General features: G+C 41.0%; 1 protein-coding gene across 1 annotated transcript; it reads left to right on the plus strand.

Moving 5' to 3' along the window:
* Positions 1–934: 934 nt before the first annotated feature.
* REST (RE1 silencing transcription factor) lies at positions 935–19,516 on the plus strand. The gene is made up of 4 exons (XM_075283000.1): positions 935–1,067; positions 5,768–6,655; positions 9,970–10,053; positions 14,886–19,516. Exons 2-4 carry the CDS (start codon positions 5,776–5,778, stop codon positions 16,631–16,633), a joined length of 2,712 nt encoding a protein of 903 aa, XP_075139101.1. The 5' UTR covers positions 935–1,067; positions 5,768–5,775; the 3' UTR covers positions 16,634–19,516.
* The last annotated feature ends 2,008 nt before the right edge of the window (positions 19,517–21,524 follow it).

Genomic DNA, 21,524 nt, shown 5'->3' on the forward strand with positions numbered 1-21,524 from the left:
TTTTTACCTCGCACAAATAAGCTAGGCGGTTTTCACGTGTGAACTGACCCTTATAGTTATATTTTAAAATATTATCCCATCGCGATCCCAACTTGAATTTTGGTACAGATGTGGCTAAGGGCATAGCAGGCCCATGTGCATTTTTTAAAATTTTCTAAATAAAACGTTTTTTCGGAAATGCGTTTTAAAATTTTGCGTTTGCGTTCACATGGGTAAAATATTAACAAAGATACTCGTGACATATTTGGTGAAAGCCTGTATAGTTCTGAGTAGAATGGCGTTTATTTTGTTTCTCTATCTTTTTTCTAGCCTAAGTTATAAGGAGAAATGTAAAGGCAGGCAACACAGAAATTCGCACTTTTTCTGAACTTTGAAAATCAATTAAAAATCCAAAAAAAATTCTAGAATTTTTTTCTTCTTCACATTTTGCATTCTCTGACACACTATTACCAAATAACAAAATCTCAAAAGAATTAAAAATATAGAGGGAAAAATCATTGGTTCACTTGACACGGAATGACCCAGCGGCAGGACAGGCTTCGGTATTGGATTGCCCCTCTGATACCCACAACAGCTCCCTAGACATAACCCACTCAGTGACATGTTTCTTAAGTTTCCTGCCACCATCTTGCTATCTCTCATTCACATCTTTCGCCTTGTGTGTAAACGTCCTGCTATTGGTTTTCGGGTCTGTAAAGCTGTGGCGGTGTCTGAAGTACAGTCACATTTCTCCATTTGCTGCACATGTTTACACACCTAACAACACATGCAAAGACATGGCAGCGGTAAGAGTTATTCATGAGCTGGGGGCAGCCCGACTCTCTGGGGTCGCCTCCTTCCGCTCATCTGCAAGCAGTGCTCGGCCGCCTCAGGTGTAGCCGCCGTTTTGAGTACGCGCACGCAGAGGAGAGAGCTGAAGACGTGCGCGCCCCCTGCCGTCGTTGCCCAGAAGGGAGGGGGAGTGTGAGTGCGGCGTGTGTAGGAATGTGAGTGTGGGGACTTTCGTACTAGAAGCGTCGAGCAGTAGGCCCTATCTGTTCTTCGCTGGACGCTGTCCTGAGTGCGAGGTGAGTGTCCGCCGCTCTTACAACACAGGCGAGTACGTGCGTGCAATGTTTAGCGACTGCTGGAAACTTCCAGGAGTGTGCGTGGCTATAGAGTCTAGGCCAAGTTTGCCCGAGCCCCTTGTTGTGCCCCCCGCGCTTGGTGGACGAGCTGCACGTTGGTGTGAGGCTCCAGGCTGCTGCCTGTGTTCTGGTCGCTGTCCGCTGCTGGCCTTGCTGCTTGTGAGCGGCCGCGCCGTGCTCGCTGGGAAAGGCGCTGTCCAGGGCTGATCTCGGCCCCGACTTCTCACTCTAGTCATCCCATTGGAAAGCCCTGACATTGGGTGTGACCGTGGTGGGGGTGGGGAGGCTGCTGGACGTACTTTCTCGGAGTTGCAGGGCAGTAATGGGGCTGAGGTAGAGCAAGGCTCTTGTATGCCCCGTCTTCTCCCGCCCCCGCCTGTGGTGCTGATTTCTGCCTCCGGAGATGTCGCCGGTTCACTCGCTCCCTCCCCCCCCTTGGCTATAAAGTTGTGGCTATGCCCCCGGTGTGGCCCCCTCCCCCACTTCTGCCCTAGAGTGTGTGAGCGGGCACATTGTTCGGTACATTGCCACTTCTTCTGGGTACGAGGCCTGTGCAGCCATGGTCGGGCATGGGCGTGTGTAAAGTTTACTTACCAGAGCGGAAACGACGTGATGGCAGCAGTTCTCATCCCAGGGACGTATCCATGTTACCACCTGATCCTCTGCAGCTCGGCTCTTGTTTCTTCCTCAATGGCTGCTTTGTGTGTTACTTCTTAAAGGGGGTTTCCCAGACTAGTACAGTGTGTAGTTAAACACATTAACAAAGTAGACACCAGCTGGCTTGTCCAATAACTTTTACATAGGGCTTCTGCTCACAAATGGCCATAGTCATGTGACCGCCACCATTAATGTCATTGACTAGTCAAGTGATCACATCACCCAATGACTCTAGTGCTTAATGCGCATAAAGGGGTTTGGCGGGGTTTCTTAACTTGATGCATCGTTTCTTTATATGTTTAACATTGGGCTTTTGTGCTAGTTCCAGATCACATGATTGGTGTCCGTACTCGTCTCCCTCCTCTCAGTGAGATTACTTGCATACAGCGTTGGACTGGGGTATCTAGGGGTCCACCTCCAGGACTCCTGCAGATCAGCTGTACCGAGACAGCACGGCTACAGCTAATAACATGTTGGGACCCATACTCTCACCCATCGTACGATGTGCACTACCTAAACCCAATGCTACACTCTTTGTCACGTGATCAGCGTGGCTTCCGGAATTGTTAACATTCACTATCACTATTGTCACTATCCTGGAAAAGTTAATCATCAGGGGTCCTGGCTGTTAGGCCTCCGCAGATGTAAAATTGATGGTCTATGCTAGGGACAGGCCATCAATATTAGAAAGATGGGATAAACCCTTTAATGAGGTTGTCCATGATTTGGCAACCAATGTGGCAGGCAGGGAGTTGTAAAATAAAATAAGCTTACTCACCTGTCCCCAGTGCTCCATTGTTCGCAGTCAGTCACCTACTGATACCTTTTTGCCTGGAGTCCTGTGCCTTATGTCACCACTGAGACCAATTGGGTACAGTATTTCCATTAAAGCTTGTGGGGCTTAAATTTTTTATGGTCTATCTTCAGGATAGGCTGTAAATACCTAATTGGTAGGGGTCTGGGCACCTGACCCCTATCAACTGTACAGCTCCACTCACAGCAATCTTCCTGTACAAAATAAAGTATAAAGCTCTGTCTGTATAGCAACTGGGCGCCTTAACTGCACCTCAGCGCTTATTGAAGTCAATGGGAGCTAAGTTGCAGTGAAGGTACCTGCAACTGACTGCTATTCTGTGGATGGAGCTTTCTGGTTCTGGCCCTGTATTGTGTACAGGACAGGTCGCTGTAAACAGCTCTGTACATTTAATTGGTCAGCGGGAGGTGTATCTGCCCCCTACCGATCAGGTATTTACAGCCTATCCTGAGTATAAGTCAGAACTGGCTATATTTACTTTCTGATCCCCGCTCCTGCCTGCGGCCTCCTCCTCTTCAGCCTTCAATGGGCCCTGTGTGTCGCACAACTTGGTGTAATGACTTGATGGAAGCCCCTTGGAAGCTGAAGAGGAAGGCTGCAGTGGGCAGGTAAGTTAATAGGGATTGTAACCCCACCTCCAACTATTTAGTATAAAAAACAGTTGGGGTCCAGTAGGGCTCCCTAAAGGCACGGTGTCCTCCACGGTATTCATCAGTACCCTTGTGAGCCAGTCCAAGTCTTCTTGTACATTTAGACCGGCTTTGCTGATGGAGTTTGACAGCTCCTATTTATACATAATACGAGTAAACAATGAGGAGGGACCTGGATGTTGGTTCCAATCTTTTTTCTTGGTGTTTAACACATCAGGAACCAAGGTGGGCAATAAGTAACAGAGTCCTTAGAAAACCCCTTTAAAAAATGTATTCATGTGACTGCTGGTCATGATGTTGTTATTTGCATCACGTTGGATGTGCTTTCTCGCCACTTTCTTCTGCCTAGACGTTGACAAGCCATGCTTTAGTTTCTATAGAGAGGCAAGACATGATCAATACTTACATCATTTACAGGTTTGTTTTTATTCACAGTTTCATGGCATTCATTTATAGCAGAAGTTATGTAGCAGACTTTCTGAAGGTCAATCTAGGTTTCTTCTGTTGGTGGGCAAAAACTGTGCTGCGTGCTGTAGTATTGTCATATAAAGTGGTGAAGAAATGAGCGAATCCTCCAGTGTATGACAGAGCCATAGTTTGCTTTTGGTTTGTGTGTAGATAGATAACTTGAAGCATGAAACATTACATTCTTTTAGAACATCTGATGGAGGTGAATGAGATGATCTTGGAGCCTCTTACATTCTTCTTGACCTTCCCATAATTTAATAATGTTGAGGTAGCCCTCTTGAAACTAAGTATTAGGTTGACATGGCTCTCTCCCACCTTATAGAAGAAAGATATATTGATCCTCAAACAATAAGGGTGCTTTAACATGTGATGTCCATATTAGAAGGTTAATCTGGTCTGAACACAACACACACAGATATTTTTGATATGCCTCAATGATTTTCTGATGAACTTCATGATTAAGGAGTAAGTGTATGTCTGTCCTGACCCTCGTGGCACAATTTGGAGGCTTTTTGGGCCCTTTCACACTAATGATTTTAGACTGTTATGGCGGATGGATCATTTGCATATGTGTTTTGTCAGGGGCCAAGCAACAAGTCTGAGAAAAAAATGTGGTATGCACTGTTTACTCTCCTCGGGCCATGCAAGTCAATGGGTCCGTGAAAAAAATAGCAGCACATGGATGTTGTCTGTTTTTCATTGCTAGGTGATGCTGAAAAATAAAGATAGCATCTAGGTGGTTTTGCATCCAGAGAAGAAGGGGTGGAGAGGAAAAAAAATGGAAATCGCTAAGATCTACAACCTCTGTATTTTTATAGCCCTTCACACGGTTTGCTCACATGAAAGCAGCCTTAGGGTGCATGCACACTACGTAACGCCGGGCGTGTATGAGAGCCGTACACGCCGGCGTTACAGCAGGGCTGCCGAACACTTCCCATTCACTTCAATGGGAGCGCTCGTAACAGCGGCGTTTACGAGCGCTCCCATTGAAGTGAATGGGAAGTGTTCGGCAGTCTGCTGTAATGCCGGCGTGTACGGCTCTCATACACGCCCGGCGTTACGTAGTGTGCATGCACCCTTAGGCTGGATTTACACACAGCATTTTGTATTTTTCCTAACCTTTGTTTTTAAAGGTGCCATATGTTTGCAAGTAGTTTGGAAACCTGTAAAGTTCTCTTGCTTATCTTTTTATCTTGTGTGTTTTAACCCTTTGTGAAAGCCAGGACAATTTTTTTTACACCTTTGACAATTGCGAATAAAACCTAAATTACAGAATTAAACCACACGTACATTTCCCTCCCCACATCTGTTTATTATTTGAAAATGGGCACTTGGCACACTGATAAAATGCCACACAGTCAACTTTTTATAGATGTACAGAGTTAATATATAACTCTTAGGCGTTAACGCCGCGCTATGTGCAAAAATAAGCACAAAAAACGCCAGCGTTACTCAGTGTGAATACAGCCTTAGGGTGCATGCACACTACGTAACGCCGGGCGTGTATGAGAGCCGTACACGCCGGCGTTACAGCAGGGCTGCCGAACACTTCCCATTCACTTCAATGGGAGCGCTCGTAAACGCCGCTGTTACGAGCGCTCCCATTGAAGTGAATGGGAAGTGTTCGGCAGTCTGCTGTAATGCCGGCGTGTACGGCTCTCATACACGCCCGGCGTTACTCAGTGTGCATGCACCCTTGGGGCGCATTCACCTTTTCCACCATGTGAGTTCTCTGTGCGGCTAGCCACAGCATCGGCATCCCACTCCTGATTAGGCCCGAAAAAATGGGCTTACTGGGGAGTGAGTCTCGAGCGTGGACGCGGGAAGATAGACCGTGTTGCTTCTTTTTGCCAGCTAGCTGAAAAAAATCACTAGTGTGAAAAAAAAAAAAAAAAAGCGGGCAACTCTTATTGAAATGAATGGGAGCTTTTTTTGCAGGTGGATGCTGCGTCAGGGTATTAGGGTATTTTCTTCAACTTATATGCTATATGCATCTTGTTCTGTTTTGTTTGTTTTTCTAACATTCAATTTTTATTTTTTTTCCTTTTTAGCATTCATCATGGCTACACAAATGGTTAGCCAGCCTAGTGGCAGCAACTTATTTTGCAACAGTGGCAACTATGGCATTGGCGACATGTATGGCTTGCATGACCTTTCTAAAGCAGAGATGGCAGCCCCTCGGCTCATCATGCTAGCAAATGTTGCATTGACTGGAGAAGTGAACAATGGCTGCTGTGATTATTCTTTAGACGAGGATAGACAAATGGCTGAATTGACAACGGTTTATGAAAATAGTTTTTCGGACAGTGATGGGGAAAGAATGGATCTTGAGGAGTCAAACATAGTGAGTGAGTCAGGCATGTTTGACGCTATGGATATTGAATCCCCCGAAGTCCAGGAGGAGAAATCATGTGACCAACAAATCACTGTTCCGGAAACTAGGTCGGAAGCAGAAGCAGAAAAAAAGACTGAGACCCCTTCTTCCAGAACTGAAGACAAAACCAAATGTGTAAAAAGCAAACCTTTTAGATGCAGACCTTGCCAGTATAAGGCAGAATCTGAGGAAGAGTTTGTTCATCATATTAAGGACCATAGCGCTAAGAGGTTCATTGATCATGACTCAAACAAAAATGTGCAAGATTCGGGCTCCTGTTCTCCTGAGGAAGTGGACTTTTCTAAAGGACCTATCCGATGCGACAGATGTGGCTATAACACCAACCGTTTTGATCACTATTTAGCCCATTTAAAACACCACAACAAAGCTTCTGACAACGAGAGGGTTTACAAGTGCACCATATGTACCTATACGACAGTTAGTGAGTACCATTGGAAGAAACATCTCCGAAATCATTTCCCAAGGATTGTTTATACGTGCTCCCAGTGCTCTTATTTCTCTGATCGCAAAAATAACTATATTCAGCATATAAGAACACATACAGGTAATGTTTCAGCACTGTCTTATGCATTTGCTCTTCATTTCTGTAGTGTTGGGAGTCTGGTGATCTCCTCCGAGCATTCTCAACTGTCAGCATTTTTGTATGTCACTTTTGTAGATTTGGAGAAAAACTATTTTGAAATGTTATGTAAATGAGGCAGATAGTTTACTGGGGACGGGCCTTCAGCTCTGGGAGCGCTGCCCTTGCTGCTCAAGAAAACAGGTAATGGAGAGGATCAACTCCCACTGCATGGGGTGGCACAACTAGGAATTGGTAGGGGTGTTCCAGGGAGTTAAAGACCCACCCCCAGTGTGCCAACTGCCTCATTTGCATAAGACTTCAAACAGATTTTTCTACAATCTACCAAAAGTGGCAAACATAGCAGCTTTGTTATTTATCACTGCAATGTGCTCTGTAAACACGCTGGTGACAGTTGAATATACTTGGGGAGGTGATAGACACTAAGCCCAGAAAACAGATGCATTATTTTGGTTCATCTGTAGATCTGTGTGCAGGATTAATTGCTGCTCTAGCATAAAATCGAAAATGGAAAAGAAGTTTTCAGCTCCTCACACTTGCGTTTTTTACTATATGTATGCACAGCTGCCTAAGAACTGTGGAACAAAAATTGTTAAATCCAGTACTCCATGAGGATGAGTAAGATGATTTATTGTAGATCACATGGATTTAGCCACACTGCTCCTAACATGACCAAGATCTTTGGAAATACGTCAGCATCCGAGCTATGCGGTTTTCAATCCATGTCAACTACAAAAAATAAATCATTTTAATCATACTCTTGAAGTGCTGGAATTTGCCATTGTTAACGGTGGCCTAAGCGATTGTTGTGTTTTAACCCCTTCTCATTCACATAGCTGTATGAGGGCTTCATTTTTGTAGGACAACTTGTACTTTCCTGTATGTGAAAAATATGTTTTTATATGCTTGTAGTTTGCATGTTTTTACATAGGGGGTGATCTGAACAACAGTTGTCACAAATGTGGCAACACAATACGTAATACCTAAAGTTTTAGTGGACTGAATGACAGTTCTGTCTGGCTATGATAAATACAATATGGGGGATTTGCCATTGCTTCTTCACAGGAATTCATACCCAACTTTTCCAGAGATGGCAAACCCAAGCTAGTAACTCTTCAGTATGAGAGTTCTGATTTATCACTTCTGGTATTCTGCAGTCTGAGACAGCTGGGTAACAGCTTTTATGGGGCTGTGGTCATCATTGTAGCTTTACACAATTGTCATTCAGCTTTATCAGGACTCTGACAAAAAGTTGGTTTACAGGGAGATTTATCGCTAGCTATCTAGGCAGATTTGGAGTTCAGGAGCCTGGAAAGGCTGGGTAATGACTGTTCAAAGGAATAATGGCAGGTACACTTGGTATACACATTCTGTACACAATACTCCTCCTACTATGAAGTACTTATACATTGTTATTGTATCATGGCAATAGTAAAGATATTATACACATATAATCCGGTATTCAGAATACCTATGCATTTGTTATTGCCAAGCTTTCCAAATTTCCTGAAGGGTAAATTATGCATAATTATATATAGGAAAGTAGTGGGTGAATTATCAAAGCAACTACACATTTGTCATCCTGAAATGTGGAGTGTTAAGGGTTGATACTGTGTGTTACACCTGGATGATATCAGTGTGTATTGCCAGCACCGTCACAACTACGGTTTTACATTGTACTGTCAGTTACCTAAGGCATTTCTTCCAGCAAAATGTCGACACACTGAATAAACCAGGGGTTGGCAACCTACCAATCCCATCCCTAACTTGGCGGCGAGAACAGTGTGACTGTACACGTCACTCAGCCTTCTCTATAGTAGCAGACTGCACTCTGCAAACTATTGTAAGAATGGTAGAGGAGTCAGAGAATAGGGACGCAGCAATCATAAGTAAGATAAAGCACACAAAGATGTGGGAAAATGCTGGGTATTTGGCACTACAGCGGTGTTATGCTATGTCAGGGAACTAAAGGGGTATCGTACTGGGGCATTATACTGTGTATAGGGGGCGCTAAGGAGCATAATACTATATATACGACACAATATAACACATCCTGCTGTACTATAGTGGTAGACTTTATTTTTTTTTTTTTACCTGGAGTGGAAGCTTCTAACAGATGATCTCTTCTAACAGATCATCTGGTCAGGAGTGGTTTGAATAGGAATGGAAAATGTAAAGTAAGATCTTATACTTCAACCTTCTGTTTAAAGGGATTCTACCATTAAAACTCTTTTTTTTTCTAGGTAACACGCCGGAATAGCCTTTAGAAAGGCTATTCGTCTCCTACCTTTGGAAGTGATCTCCGCCACGCCATTTATTTGAAATACCGGTTTGTACCAGTATGCTAATTAGTTCTCTCGCAACGATGGGGGCGTCCCCCAGCGCAGGAAATGCGATGGGAGAGTCCCCATTGCTGCTCGAAAACCGACTCCAGCGCCGCCTCTGTCTTCTTCTGCATCCTCCCCTTCCTTCTTCGGCTTGACGTCGGACGCCTGCGCAGTACGCTCTGTTCGGCGAACTTGCGGTGTCGGCACTATGGCCGTGGGCATGCGCAGTACGTTCGGTTTACGAGCAGCAATGGGGATGCCCCCATCGCATCTCCTGCGCTGGGGGACGCCCCCATCGCTGCGAGAGAACTAATTAGCATACCGGTACAAACCGGTATTTCGAACGAACGGTGCGGCGGAGATCACTTCCAAAGGTAGGAGACGAATAGCCTTTCTAAAGGCTATTCTGATGTGTTACCTAGAAAAAAGAGTTTTAATGGTAGAATCCCTTTAATCTACTACTGACTTTGGCTCAATAAAACGCAGCAAAATCTGCAACAAAAAAACGTTGCGTTTCTACAAACCTGGGGCCTTAGCCGAAGGCTTATGTATTGGATATCAGATCACATGGGTGCATGGCTTATTAGTATAATTCTGTTTTACTGAGCAGAGTACTGTGTCACAATGACTAGACAAGCACAGATTTGCATTTTAACAGTGAAAATTCCTATTAAATAACTATAAGCTAAAATTTTGTGTAACATGAGGGTTTCATGCACAAAGATTATTAGGAGCTTGTATAACTGTGACACTGTTGCTCAAAGCAAGCACAGACTCTTTTAATCTGTTGTTTCCATCTAGATAGTAAAAGCTCAATGTGACCAGTGTCTAGTCATGTGGAAGTGTTTTTTTTTCCTCCTTACTCTTGTTCTGTATGTACATTGAATTTTAATTATTTTTATGTATCTTTTTTCTAACTGCAACTTTAATGTACACTTAATTTCATTGTAGGTGAACGACCATATCAGTGTGTTATGTGTCCATATTCAAGCTCACAAAAAACTCATTTAACCAGACACATGCGGACTCACTCAGGTTGGTTACAGTCACAGATGACTTTAATATATTATTCATGCATCTTTAACATTTCAAAATGGCATTTTACACAGTAGCATTGCTGATTTGTGGTTCAGAACTTGTAAAAAGTACAAGACTAGAAAAAAACCTAAGATCAGGTTTGGAAATACTAAGCCTTCAGCATGACTTCAGTGGTTTAATGTCCCAAATCTGTTTGTCATGTCTGTCAGCTGCAGATAAAAGCATGACCACTTACCAAGGGTGTGTTTTGGGGGGAATGTACCGTACCTAGTAAAAGCCAGTCAGTATACCTTATGCTAAGTTCACACTTACGTTCGGGTTTCCGTTCAGAGGGTTCGCGTGGGCTTCCCCCCAGATGGAAACATAGTCCACTTAAAAGAGAGATTACCCATAGACTATAATGGTTTCCACGGGTTTCTGAAAGGTTTCTGCCCAAAAAGGGCTTGCAGGACTTTTCTGTCCGCGTTTTTTAAGCGGACTCAGGGACAGAAACCCTGAACGTAGATGAAACGTCCAAGCTTGACTGTTCATGTGCTCAATATTCAGCTCATGTTTAGTGAAGGTAGGCATACTTCACAGCAGTTGCATCTGTCTATTTTGCATGTAGTGACTTCCACCATAGTCTTAATTGCAGTAAATTTGTTGAAAGTCGTCGTAAGCCTAATATGATAGTTTCTGGTGAGAGAGAGACCACAGTTGTAAGGAAATATTCACTTCAAATAATAACATAAATTTCTTGTTGTGATTACAATTGAACACAAGTTCCCTGTTTCCCTGAAAATAAGTCCTCTCCCGAAAGTAAGACATAGGAGAGGTTTGGTTGAATTGCCTAATATAAGGCACTCCCTGAAAGTAAGACATCCCCCAATAATAATAATCTTTCTGCGCAAAGATTATATGAAGAAAAACATTGCAGCTGGCTGAACACTGTGTGCGATTTTCGTGTGCACAGGTATGCCGGCTGCTGACACCGCTGCGATACGTTGTATCTACTGTTCCTGCTGCTGTAGGATGAGCTGGGAGATGCCGGCTGTGCGTACACAAAGCATCGTATGCGGCAGGGGGTCCACTCTCCCAGCTCATCCCACAGCAGCAGGAACAGTGGATACAACGTACGGTATCACAGCAGAGGCAGCAATGTTCTTCTTCATACAGTCTTTGCGCAGCAAGCACATCTCAGCATAGTGCAGCAGCACACAAAAATAAAATAAGGCATCCCCTGAAAATAAGACATAGCACATCTTTAGGACCAAAATTTAATATAAGACGCTGTCTTATTTTTGGGGAAACATGGTATATATAGACACTTCTAATTTGGGTATGGCTTCTCTACAAAAGTGGTTTGGAGTAAACGTGTTAAAATTGTGTTGTAGAAGTCTGGATCAGTCTCAATCAACTAAAAGGTGATAGACACTTAGGCTAGACAGTCTAAATATATACTAGATTTATCATCAAGCATAAGTTAATGAAATAAATCTAGCACACCTTCAGCGTTTATTGGGTTGGGGGTCCATTCAGATCACATTTTTACATCAGCTTTACGGATGCAAAAAAAACCCCATGGATAAAAAACAGATGGTCATCCATTTCCATGGACATTATTGTTTTAAAAAAATGAAATAAAAAATCCGTTGCTGTCTGGAGTTTTTTTTTTTTTTTTACACTGGAAACGGATGGTCATCTGTTTGCTTCCATTTTTTAAAAAAATCTTTATTTATTCATTTATTTATTTTTTCACGCGTTAAACTGATGTAAAAATAAAGTTAACTTTTTTAAGTTGTATAAATAAAATAGTAAATTGATGTATAGCTTAAAACAATTACAATTTCTAACATATAAAACAAAGCTTTATACAGATTCACTCTGGAAATTTTTAAGAAGATATGGCTTTTGAAATGCAGAGAATCTGAAAGCATAAAAACGTCATTAAGGGGTTAAAGGATTCAACATTACCTTATCTAAAAAGCCAGTAGTGAATTTTATATAAGTGAGAAGTAGGAGAGCTTCCTATATATTTTTCATTCCAATTGAAGCCACTCTGGGTTTGGATTAGAAAAAAACTAAGCACAGCATAATCTGCAACAAAAAGAGTTGCCACTCCACAACGTGAGGCCTTAGCCAAACGCTGAGGCCCCACGTTGTAGAAACACAGCTTCTTTTGTTACAGATTTTGATGAGTATTTTTTTTTTTTTTTTTTAAGCCTAAAGGACTAGCTACAAAAGAAATGGAAAATATATAGGAAGTTCTCATACTACTTCCTTCTGCTCAATCCACTTCTGACTTTGGCTCAAAAAAACCTCAACAAAATCTGCAACAAAAAAAGCTGCGTTTCTGCAGCCTTCCATTTTCTTCATTCAAAGGTTGTACCTGCGATATGCAATGCCATTGAGGTGGATGGGATTGAAACCAGTCCATCCACACTCTGCAGTAGGTCTGCTTCTTGCCTGTGGGTTCAGTGTGATTTTCAAACATTTGCAATGCAGCCCAGTCACCGCAGCAACTGATAAGGAGAGCAGCATCTTCTGCAGCATCACAAAATCATCAAGGGTGCACTCAAGTTCCATTTATAATGGAAGCCACAATGCTATGCTAGCACAACAGACCCTACTGCACCTTATGGACCTCATTAGAGGCACATGTGGTTTTATATAACGCATTCCTTACAGCCCAGCTAGACACAACCCACCAATATCTCCTGCTCTGGGACACATAACGGGAAAGCTGATAATACACTGAATTCAGAGCTCTGTCTCTTTCTAGCGGTATATAAAACCGCATGTGCCTGAAAACATGAAAGGTCCTCTTTAACTTATGTGCCCTTTTCTGTTTCCGTTTTTTTTCCATTCATTTAAAAAAAACAAAAAAAAACAAATGTGCAGTGGAAGCTTCTAGCATTTGGCTGTGCTCTTTTGATGTGGAAAGTGGCAAATAAACATTAGCTGTATATGTTAATGAGATGTTCAGGGATGGGCCACCACTTTTATGGCCAGTGGGGTTCTGAATTGTGCGAAGTCGTAGTACGAGATACGGCTGCTTACGCCGTTATGCCTGGGAAAATATTAACGTGGCTGTGGTATTTCAGAGAACACTGCAGCACCATTATTCTTCTGACCCCCACTAGTCACAAATTGATGATGTAGACTCTAACGTGATTTATTTATTTTTATTTATTTTACAGGCATTTGAGGCTGTAGTTTTAAGATTACTGCTGACTGGTTTACTTTGGTTTATGTTAGCAGGCATCCCACTCTTACTATAAAATTTCACTTATTACCTTTGAGTCCAGAGTGTTTCTCAGGGCTCATTCACATCTGCGCCTGGGACTCCGTTCTGCAGGTTTCCGTTTCCTGCCCAAAACGGGGCAGGAGACGGAAACCTGCTGGCATCTTTCAAACCCATTCATTTGAATGGGTTTGAAAAGTGTCCGGCCGTGTGCGCGGTGAAACAGTTTTTTTTGTATTTTTTTAAACCGGACACAGAGTCGGACATGCAGTACTCTGTGTCCGGTTTAAAAAAAACTGTTTCACCACGGAGAGCATAAAACACTCACCGGTGCTCACGGCCGGACTCTGCATGACAGGTTTCCGTCTTCTGCATGCAGAAGACGGAAACCTGATAACGGAGTCCAGACGCTGGTGTGAACCCAGCGTAAGCCAAACTGGTTGAATTATCAGTACCTCTAATCACATCTCTTGGTACCACAAATTAACATGTGACATTGTGTCAATTCAACATTAATTTCATTGGCAGCGGCTGTAGTGTAAAGAACAGCTAATGAAACATAATACTGTATGATGTTAAAGGGTTGGCAACTTCTATTATATGGTGGGAAAAGATATGTTAAATAATTTGTTCTGTACTGTACATGCAAATTCAAGTGAACTGCTACTAGATTTTTGGGCTAATATGTGTGAAAAGAGCAGGTACATTTTTCCAGATTTATAGAGTACCTGTTAGCGGTCTGAACTTAATATAGGGATTCAGGAGTAATTTTCTATAGAAATCTGTGGTGGTATTACTACTTCTAGGAATGTATGAATATATTGACAGCCAGCCATTACTCCCAGGGGTGTATCCCTGTACAGTCTCACTGGCAGCACACGATTGTGTATCCCTTATATATCCCATTACATATCCCTTTAACAAGAGGAGTGGTAATGCTCAGTTGTCAATTTATTCCTACATTTCTAGGAGGAATCACTAATTAATAGCATAATGAAGTAACCTTAGTAGATTTCCTTGAAAATTGTGTGCACTATTTTATTATAGAGGAAAGTATAAAAGTTTTATAAGAAAGCATGCTCCAAAATGTTATTAGGAATGCAAGTATTCTTAAGACACATAATTTAGCAAATTGTAACTGTCATGAATGCTGTATCCTTAAACTGTCCTTTAATGTTAAACCTATATTTCTTTTTTCTTAACAATGCCATCATTGGAGCAGCTGGGTATGAATTTTTATTCATATGTGATATTTGCATGTATTTTTCATCGCCTTGTTTGTGTATTGTGGTTTTCTTTTTTTCTCCTTCAAATTTAGGCTATGGCTATACTTTGTGAGCACTGGATATTTGTAATGTTCCAGAAAGACAACACGCTGCCGTTTCCAGTGAGAAATTCCTGTTTTACTGTGGGGAAAAGTCTGCAATAGAGACATCTTTACAGTGTCATAGTGGATTTAAAATGGGCATCAGTGTTGCTGTCATCTTTGGATTGTCACAAGTGTAGCCTTGGTCTTAAAGACTTGTGTAATGTTAAATGTGTGTGTCATAGATTTGTCTTATTACTGTAGTTCATTTATCTTAATAAATCATTTTTGTTTATTTAGGTGAAAAGCCATTTAAATGTGAGCAGTGCAGCTATGTTGCATCAAATCAACATGAAGTGACGCGACATGCAAGACAAGTCCACAATGGACCAAAACCTCTAACATGTCCACACTGTAACTACAAAACTGCTGATCGTAGCAACTTCAAGAAACACGTTGAGTTACATGTTAATCCAAGGCAATTCTTATGCCCCGTTTGTGATTATGCTGCATCAAAGAAGTGTAACTTACAGTATCACATCAAATCCAGACACTCTGGCTGTGCTGACATCACAATGGATGTTTCCAAAGTCAAATTGAGGACAAAAAAGGGGGATTCAGCAGGCTCAGATGTCAGTACAAGTAAAAAAGAAGAAAAAGAGAATTCTGATGTTAAAAATGAGTCTTCAGAAAAGAAATCTGAAGTAAAACCTAAAGCAGATAAGGAGAAATGTGTGAAGGTGAAGCAACCTGCCAGTCCTCCCGTTGGTCAGATGACCACACGAAGCCACAAGCCCACTTCCTCTAAGACGGAAGAAGAAGCAAACCTTGATAAAGGTAAATGTGCTAAAAGGAAGTCAAGTGCGGTATCTGAAAAGCCACTGAAGGTGAACAACACACAAGATACCAATGTGAAGAAAAGGAGATTGACACCGAAAAATAAGGATACCAATGACGTTCCTAGGAAAGCAATCCGATCTGGTAAAACTGAGAAACAGAAAGTTTCTGTGAAGAAAGTTAACCAGAAGAAACCTTTAAAAAATAAACACAAGAAGACAACTATATCCCACAAAACTGCTGCCACTTTAAAAAATAAACCCAGCAAGTTAACTGATGAGGATTCTGAGAAGATGACGTTAAACAACCCTACAGATGACACTACCAATGTACCAATGGCAGAAAAAGATCTTGAATCTCCTACAGAGACTGCAGAAGCCGAAGTCTTAGACAGCGCAACCACAATGGAGGGCAGCAATCTGGGTGCAGAAAGTAAACTGGAAGAATGCACAATTCATGATCTATCAGTACCTGCCCCCAACATTAATCTTAGTTCATCTACCACGGACATAACGCCCGAGTCAGACACCTTGCTCTTGGAGAAAGACTCTGGCGGTACTCAAGATAATGACCTTGAACTTAACCCTGTAAGAAGCTCAGTTACTGATGAACCCGTTTTGGAGCCTCCAAGTGCTCCTGATATACAGCCCTCCACCATTACTTCGCCAGCAGAAAAATCTGAATCCGTTCCCGAAGCAGAATGTAGCCATGAGACAAGTGTGTCTACAAGTGAGGAATCTGAAAATGTCAATGATCCTGCATCAAATAGTAGTTTAGAATTATGTGCAGAGCTGGGGGAAACAAACACAAGTGACACAGAACAACTTTTGTGTACACCAGCTGCTCAAAACATAGACGATTGTGACCCAAAAGAAACTGTGGATACCCCATGCCATGAGGCTACCAGTCATGAAACCCTGGACATTGAAGAGGATGAGGGGATCCATAGCCATGAAGGCAGTGAGATCAGTGACAATGTTTCAGAAAGGAGTGATGACTCTGGTCTAAACGGTTTACAGTCCCCACAAGAGACTCTAGAATCCCAGCCCCTTCTTGAAGTGCCTTCTGTGTCCACCAGTGTTTCTAATGAAAGTTTTGTGTGCATTTTTTGTGATCGTGCATTCAAGAAAGCAGAAGAATATACAAAGCATCTGAAACGTCATTTAGTTAATGTTTATTACCTTGAGAAAGCAGCACAAAATCGATTATGAACTGTTAAAAAAAAAAACAAACAAACATAAAAAACGTTGTATAAACCTACATTTGACGATTCAGTTCTTCCACAATGTTACAGAGTTCTGCAGCATAACTTGCAAATGACCGTGGTATTCCCCTTCTGGTGATTGACGTATATGTTAACTTTTTTTTTTTTTTTTTACCATTTCAATTTTCGTTTTATTTTAAGCAGTATTCCATATAAGCTTTTAACAGTCCTGTTCACAGTAAGGCCTGTTACCACAAATAAATATAGATTTATAGAACTATATCCTAAACTCCAAGCATAACTGTATATTGCTCACTTCTGTGCCCAGGTGTCCATTGTTCTAGCCTGCTGGGGGAACAATGGACACACTGTCTGCTAAAACTGTGACTGTCCTACCCTTCTGATTATAATTGGGTCCGTCAGGTGTCTGTTGTAAACTGATACCGCTGGATCAGAAATTCAGCAGTCACTATGACAGTCTCCAAACAGAGACTTTGGCACAGCCGTGAACACAGCCGGATATCCGTTTCCATGTCTAAGCTGTTCAGGAGTTCTTAAGAGGTGGAAATATTTTCTCAGTTCCTAGTTTTGCTTTCTACAAGAACTTCCACTAAGTATTTGGAGCTTTTAATGAAATAAAACATACTTATTATGCATTCACAACAAAACAAGAGCTTATTACGGTAAATTCACTGTTGTTTATATAGTGACTCTCCCGGCCCTCTGCCAGCTTGTTCACAGGTCTTTGGTTCCCTTTTGGCTTCTTATACAAATCTGATTACAGAACTGTGGGATCTGTTATGTGCTTAGAATGAATATGTCTTTAAAAACTGAAGTAATATTGCATACTACATTCCTAAATGTGGGACGGTAAGGTCATTGAACTGCTGAGTAGGTAGGGCACAAGCCATTTTTTTATTCCTCAATCTAAATCCACAGAGACCTCTTACTTTTCTACATAATATGTAAATAAGCCCTTCAAATGCACATGACAGCGGCGAATAAAATGTCTTCTAACCCTTGGAACACCTACTTGTTTTGGATTCTAGGCTTTAGGGACTGTAGACAGTCGGCAGCATTGTGAACAAGACAGTTTAGTACTAGTGTCTTTCGGGTTTGCAGTGTTGAATTCTATTTTATTATAAAAATGATTGTTGCTTCTTTAAGTAGTTTGTCTCAAGAATGATACGGAATTGTACTTATTTATACTTATTTGATACTTCTACCTGTTCACAGAATGAGTGTTTGATATCTCACCCACCAATCACCAGAACAGGGGCCTGAGTCTATCGGACTGACAGATATCTGTGAATAGGACAGCCCCTTTAAGAATTATAATTCTGCAGGAAATTGGGTTCTCTATCTACAGAATGTAAGAATTATTTACAGCAGCTTGTATTTTGTGGGTCAGATTTATGGAAGTGATAAGGGGCTGTTTTTGTTGCCCATAACAACCAATCACAGCTGAGCTTTCATTTTTCAAGCACAGAAGATATATTTGGTATGTCTTCTGAAATCTATAAACAAGACACTTTAAGGCTAGTTGTTTTTATAGATTAGAGAGATTTTGTTCTCAACTTTCATATATTTATCTTAGAATTAGAATTTGTTTGCATACTACCAATAGAGAGTTTGTAGCAGCTAGGGTAGACAATAAATATATTGGGTGCTTGGCGATTTGCCCCCTTCCCGCTCCCTGGAAGTGGCCCCATAGATGCCAAGCAGCCACTCTCCAGTCAGATATTTATCCATATTCCTGGACAAACCATTTAATGCGTATCTTATACCTTAATTTAGACATATTCATTATAATGCTTTAAGGTTATATATAATGTTGCACATTACTTTTTAATTTTACCTATGCAGCTTGTACAGATTTTCTAGTTGTGTGTTTAGCTCACTGAGGCCAAAGTTCTTTTGATTATTCACTTTACTTTGTCCTGCTGTGTTTATTTAAAATGCAGATGTGTGTTCTTTAGTTTCACCACATGGGGCACTCTAGAACTTAGGCTAGGGCTACGTAACAACTTTGGCTGCAACTTCTTTTGTGTGCCCAAAGATTGCTGTGTCGTCCTGTCAATTTTGTTTTATTTTTCCAGCAGTGTAGGTGAATTGCGACCGCGAAGACAGTGCAGCAGCTTGTCACAAAAAGCTATAACTCTTCTGGGCTTTTTTGGAGTACTAGAAGTCAGTCACAACACCCTCTGGGTTGTAATGTGACTCCATTTATTTACATTGGTGATGGAGTCATAGGGCAACATGGCTATCTCTGGTAGTGCAATGGGACTTACGGACAAAATCTCCATGTAGTCCTAGCCTGAATTTTTGATTAGTGCTTGTAAATATTTGCACAGAGATCATAATATTTTTGCATGTTTATTACAAGTTATAGATTTTTTTTTTTTTTTTTTTTTTTTTAAATATTCGATTCATACAAAACCCAAGCAGTGATCTTTTTTTGGCTGCTTTGCTTTGGAATGTCCATGTGTAACATGAAGATACGAAAAAATATATATACTGTAAAGATCTTGTTAGCCAAAAGCGTGGCAGCCACTCCCTTTCCTTTTGCCCACTTATTTGTTTTGACTTGCATTGATAAGCTTTAACAGTATCAATGTATTTTTCAAGCTGATATTCCTAGGAAATCCTTCAAATATTCAGAATGCCATGTTACATTTTAACACTTGCTTACGTTTTTTTTTTGTACATAAGTGGGTCCGCTGTGACTATACTTTACTGCATTAATTAGAAATGTATAATGTCTATTTACCCATCATCATTTACATTATAGGCACATGACACGTGGATGTTAGCATTGATGGGTAGGGTTAGATATTGCAGACAGTACTTTTCAGCTGTCTGTAATTACATTTTTTTTTATAATGGTGTATGTGTGTTTTTTTTTTTTTTTTTTTTTTTTTGGGGGGGGGGGTAGGGTTGTTTTATTGTTATTATAATCTTCTGCTCAGACAATCATTGCATGCCTTAATTGTGTGAAAAGTATAGATTGCAGTGTTGTAGCCTGTATAGATGTAAAGGAGAATACAAAAAAAATGAGAAAAAAAAATCTCGAGTTGTAAAGGTCAAGTAAATCCGAGACAATGTTTATATAAGACATGCAGAGTCCTAACATGGCAATCTACACAAACTTCTGAACACAGCACTCTCATTAGCATAGATTTTCCTTTTTTACAGAATTTCCTCCAGAAAATAGATGCTTGTGCACTTTTGCTTAATACTAATATTTCAGGCACTTCTACATAAAGCAAAAGGTTCCCTTTTTTGTATACTTTGTTGTGTAATACCTGGATGATAAACTCCTTCAACCTGGCACTTATTCTTCAGAAGTGCTTGCTGCAAGTTAGCACATTGGAGTGAATTGCTTTGTACAATTAATTGCTGTCATGGTTGCTGGCTGCCGTTCCACTTTCTGTTGGTTCACACTTTATCCAAAGAGCAGTGCAGGAAAGTTGGAATATGTCCATGAAGTGTATATACTAGGTGTAACCTGTTTGTGCGTGCGTGCATTTTTATTTTTTTTTATACGTTTTTTATAGGTGAGGGAGAGAAAATGTCAATTACAAATGGCATTTACTGGCAGATTTAAAGAATCATTGTAAACCATTGTAAGATTTTGCTGCATTTATAATTTTTTCCTTTCTGCATTTTAAGTATCCATTTCATATGAAATTGTTACTGTAATCAGAAGATTAACTTTTGTAGTTGATGATGCTTAGTTTATTATGTAACACTTCTGTCGTTCGTTGGTTGCGTTTTCTATTGATTAAATCAATTCAGTTGTGTTTTAGAAAAATTAAACCTGGAAACAGATTTCATCAATTGCACCTACATCTAAATCTGGACTAAGTGTGTATAAAAGTATGCATATGATTCGCTGCACAAAATGTCTGTCTACATTTTTGGAGAGGTGATGGGGTTGTTTTTTTTCAGGCATGCAGCAAGTGTCCTTATCAATATTTACCAACCATTGATCACCGTGGTGCCACTTTTAGCATCTTGCCTCATGAATCCATTGTGAAGCTACTTTTGTAAGTATATTTATTTCTATGCATGAAGATGTCCCATTGTATAATAATTTAGTTGTGCATGTTTTCTCCCTCTCCTTTGCTTTGTAAATTATACTGAGTGCAATATATATACTATTTTTTTTTCTTAACAAACCAAAGGTAATTATATTTTGTAGTCGTCTGTGCTAAGCAAACGTTTTGGTGCAGTCTGTAATACTGTTGATGTAATCATGCTAGGGGAAACACTATTGTCATTAGAGGTTGAAATCATTCTGGTTTCTTGTAGTGTTTAAATGATTGTGTGCATTTACATAGTCAATAAAAGACTCCTAAACATAATGGGTTCTGTCTTATTTACATTCAGTGGTTATGATTCACCCAACAACAGTTTTGTGTCCGGTATCTACAAAGATCTGTTATCTTATTCATGTTTCATCACAGCTGGGAATTTATGGTCTATGAAAGTTAGTGGTGTAATGAGGATATCAATGTCAGTGGTGGTCCAAATACTGATATCCAGAGCCATGGCCACTGAAGGCAGATAGCTTTATACACTATATAGTGGCATTGCTGAGTTACTTCCAACCACCCACTCCCACCCCCCAAACTAAAATTTGGTGTCTGCATCTTAAGCCTCACCTCTTTGAAGAAGCTCAACCTCCTCCTGATTAACCTTGCCCCTTTGCTGGCTAAGGGTGCATTCACACTACATAACGCCAGCGTGTATCACAGCCGTACACGCCGGCGCTACAGCAGGGCTGCCGGACACTTCCCATTCATTTCTATGGGAGAGCTCCCCATAGAAATGAATGGAAAAAAGCAGTCCATTCATTTCTATGGGGAGCGCTCGCATGCCGGCTCCCATAGAAA

Source organism: Leptodactylus fuscus, chromosome 1, assembly GCF_031893055.1.
Source record: "Leptodactylus fuscus isolate aLepFus1 chromosome 1, aLepFus1.hap2, whole genome shotgun sequence".
Classification (NCBI taxonomy): domain Eukaryota; kingdom Metazoa; phylum Chordata; class Amphibia; order Anura; family Leptodactylidae; genus Leptodactylus; species Leptodactylus fuscus.

Bases quoted from the DNA above. Each gene is read 5' to 3' on its own strand.
- REST (XM_075283000.1), top strand. From the start codon at position 5,776: ATGGCTACACAAATGGTTAGCCAGCCTAGTGGCAGCAACTTATTTTGC. The intron at 6,656-9,969 runs GTAATGTTTCAG...ATTTCATTGTAG, and splicing joins GCATATAAGAACACATACAG to GTGAACGACCATATCAGTGT. The intron at 10,054-14,885 runs GTTGGTTACAGT...TTGTTTATTTAG, and splicing joins ACACATGCGGACTCACTCAG to GTGAAAAGCCATTTAAATGT.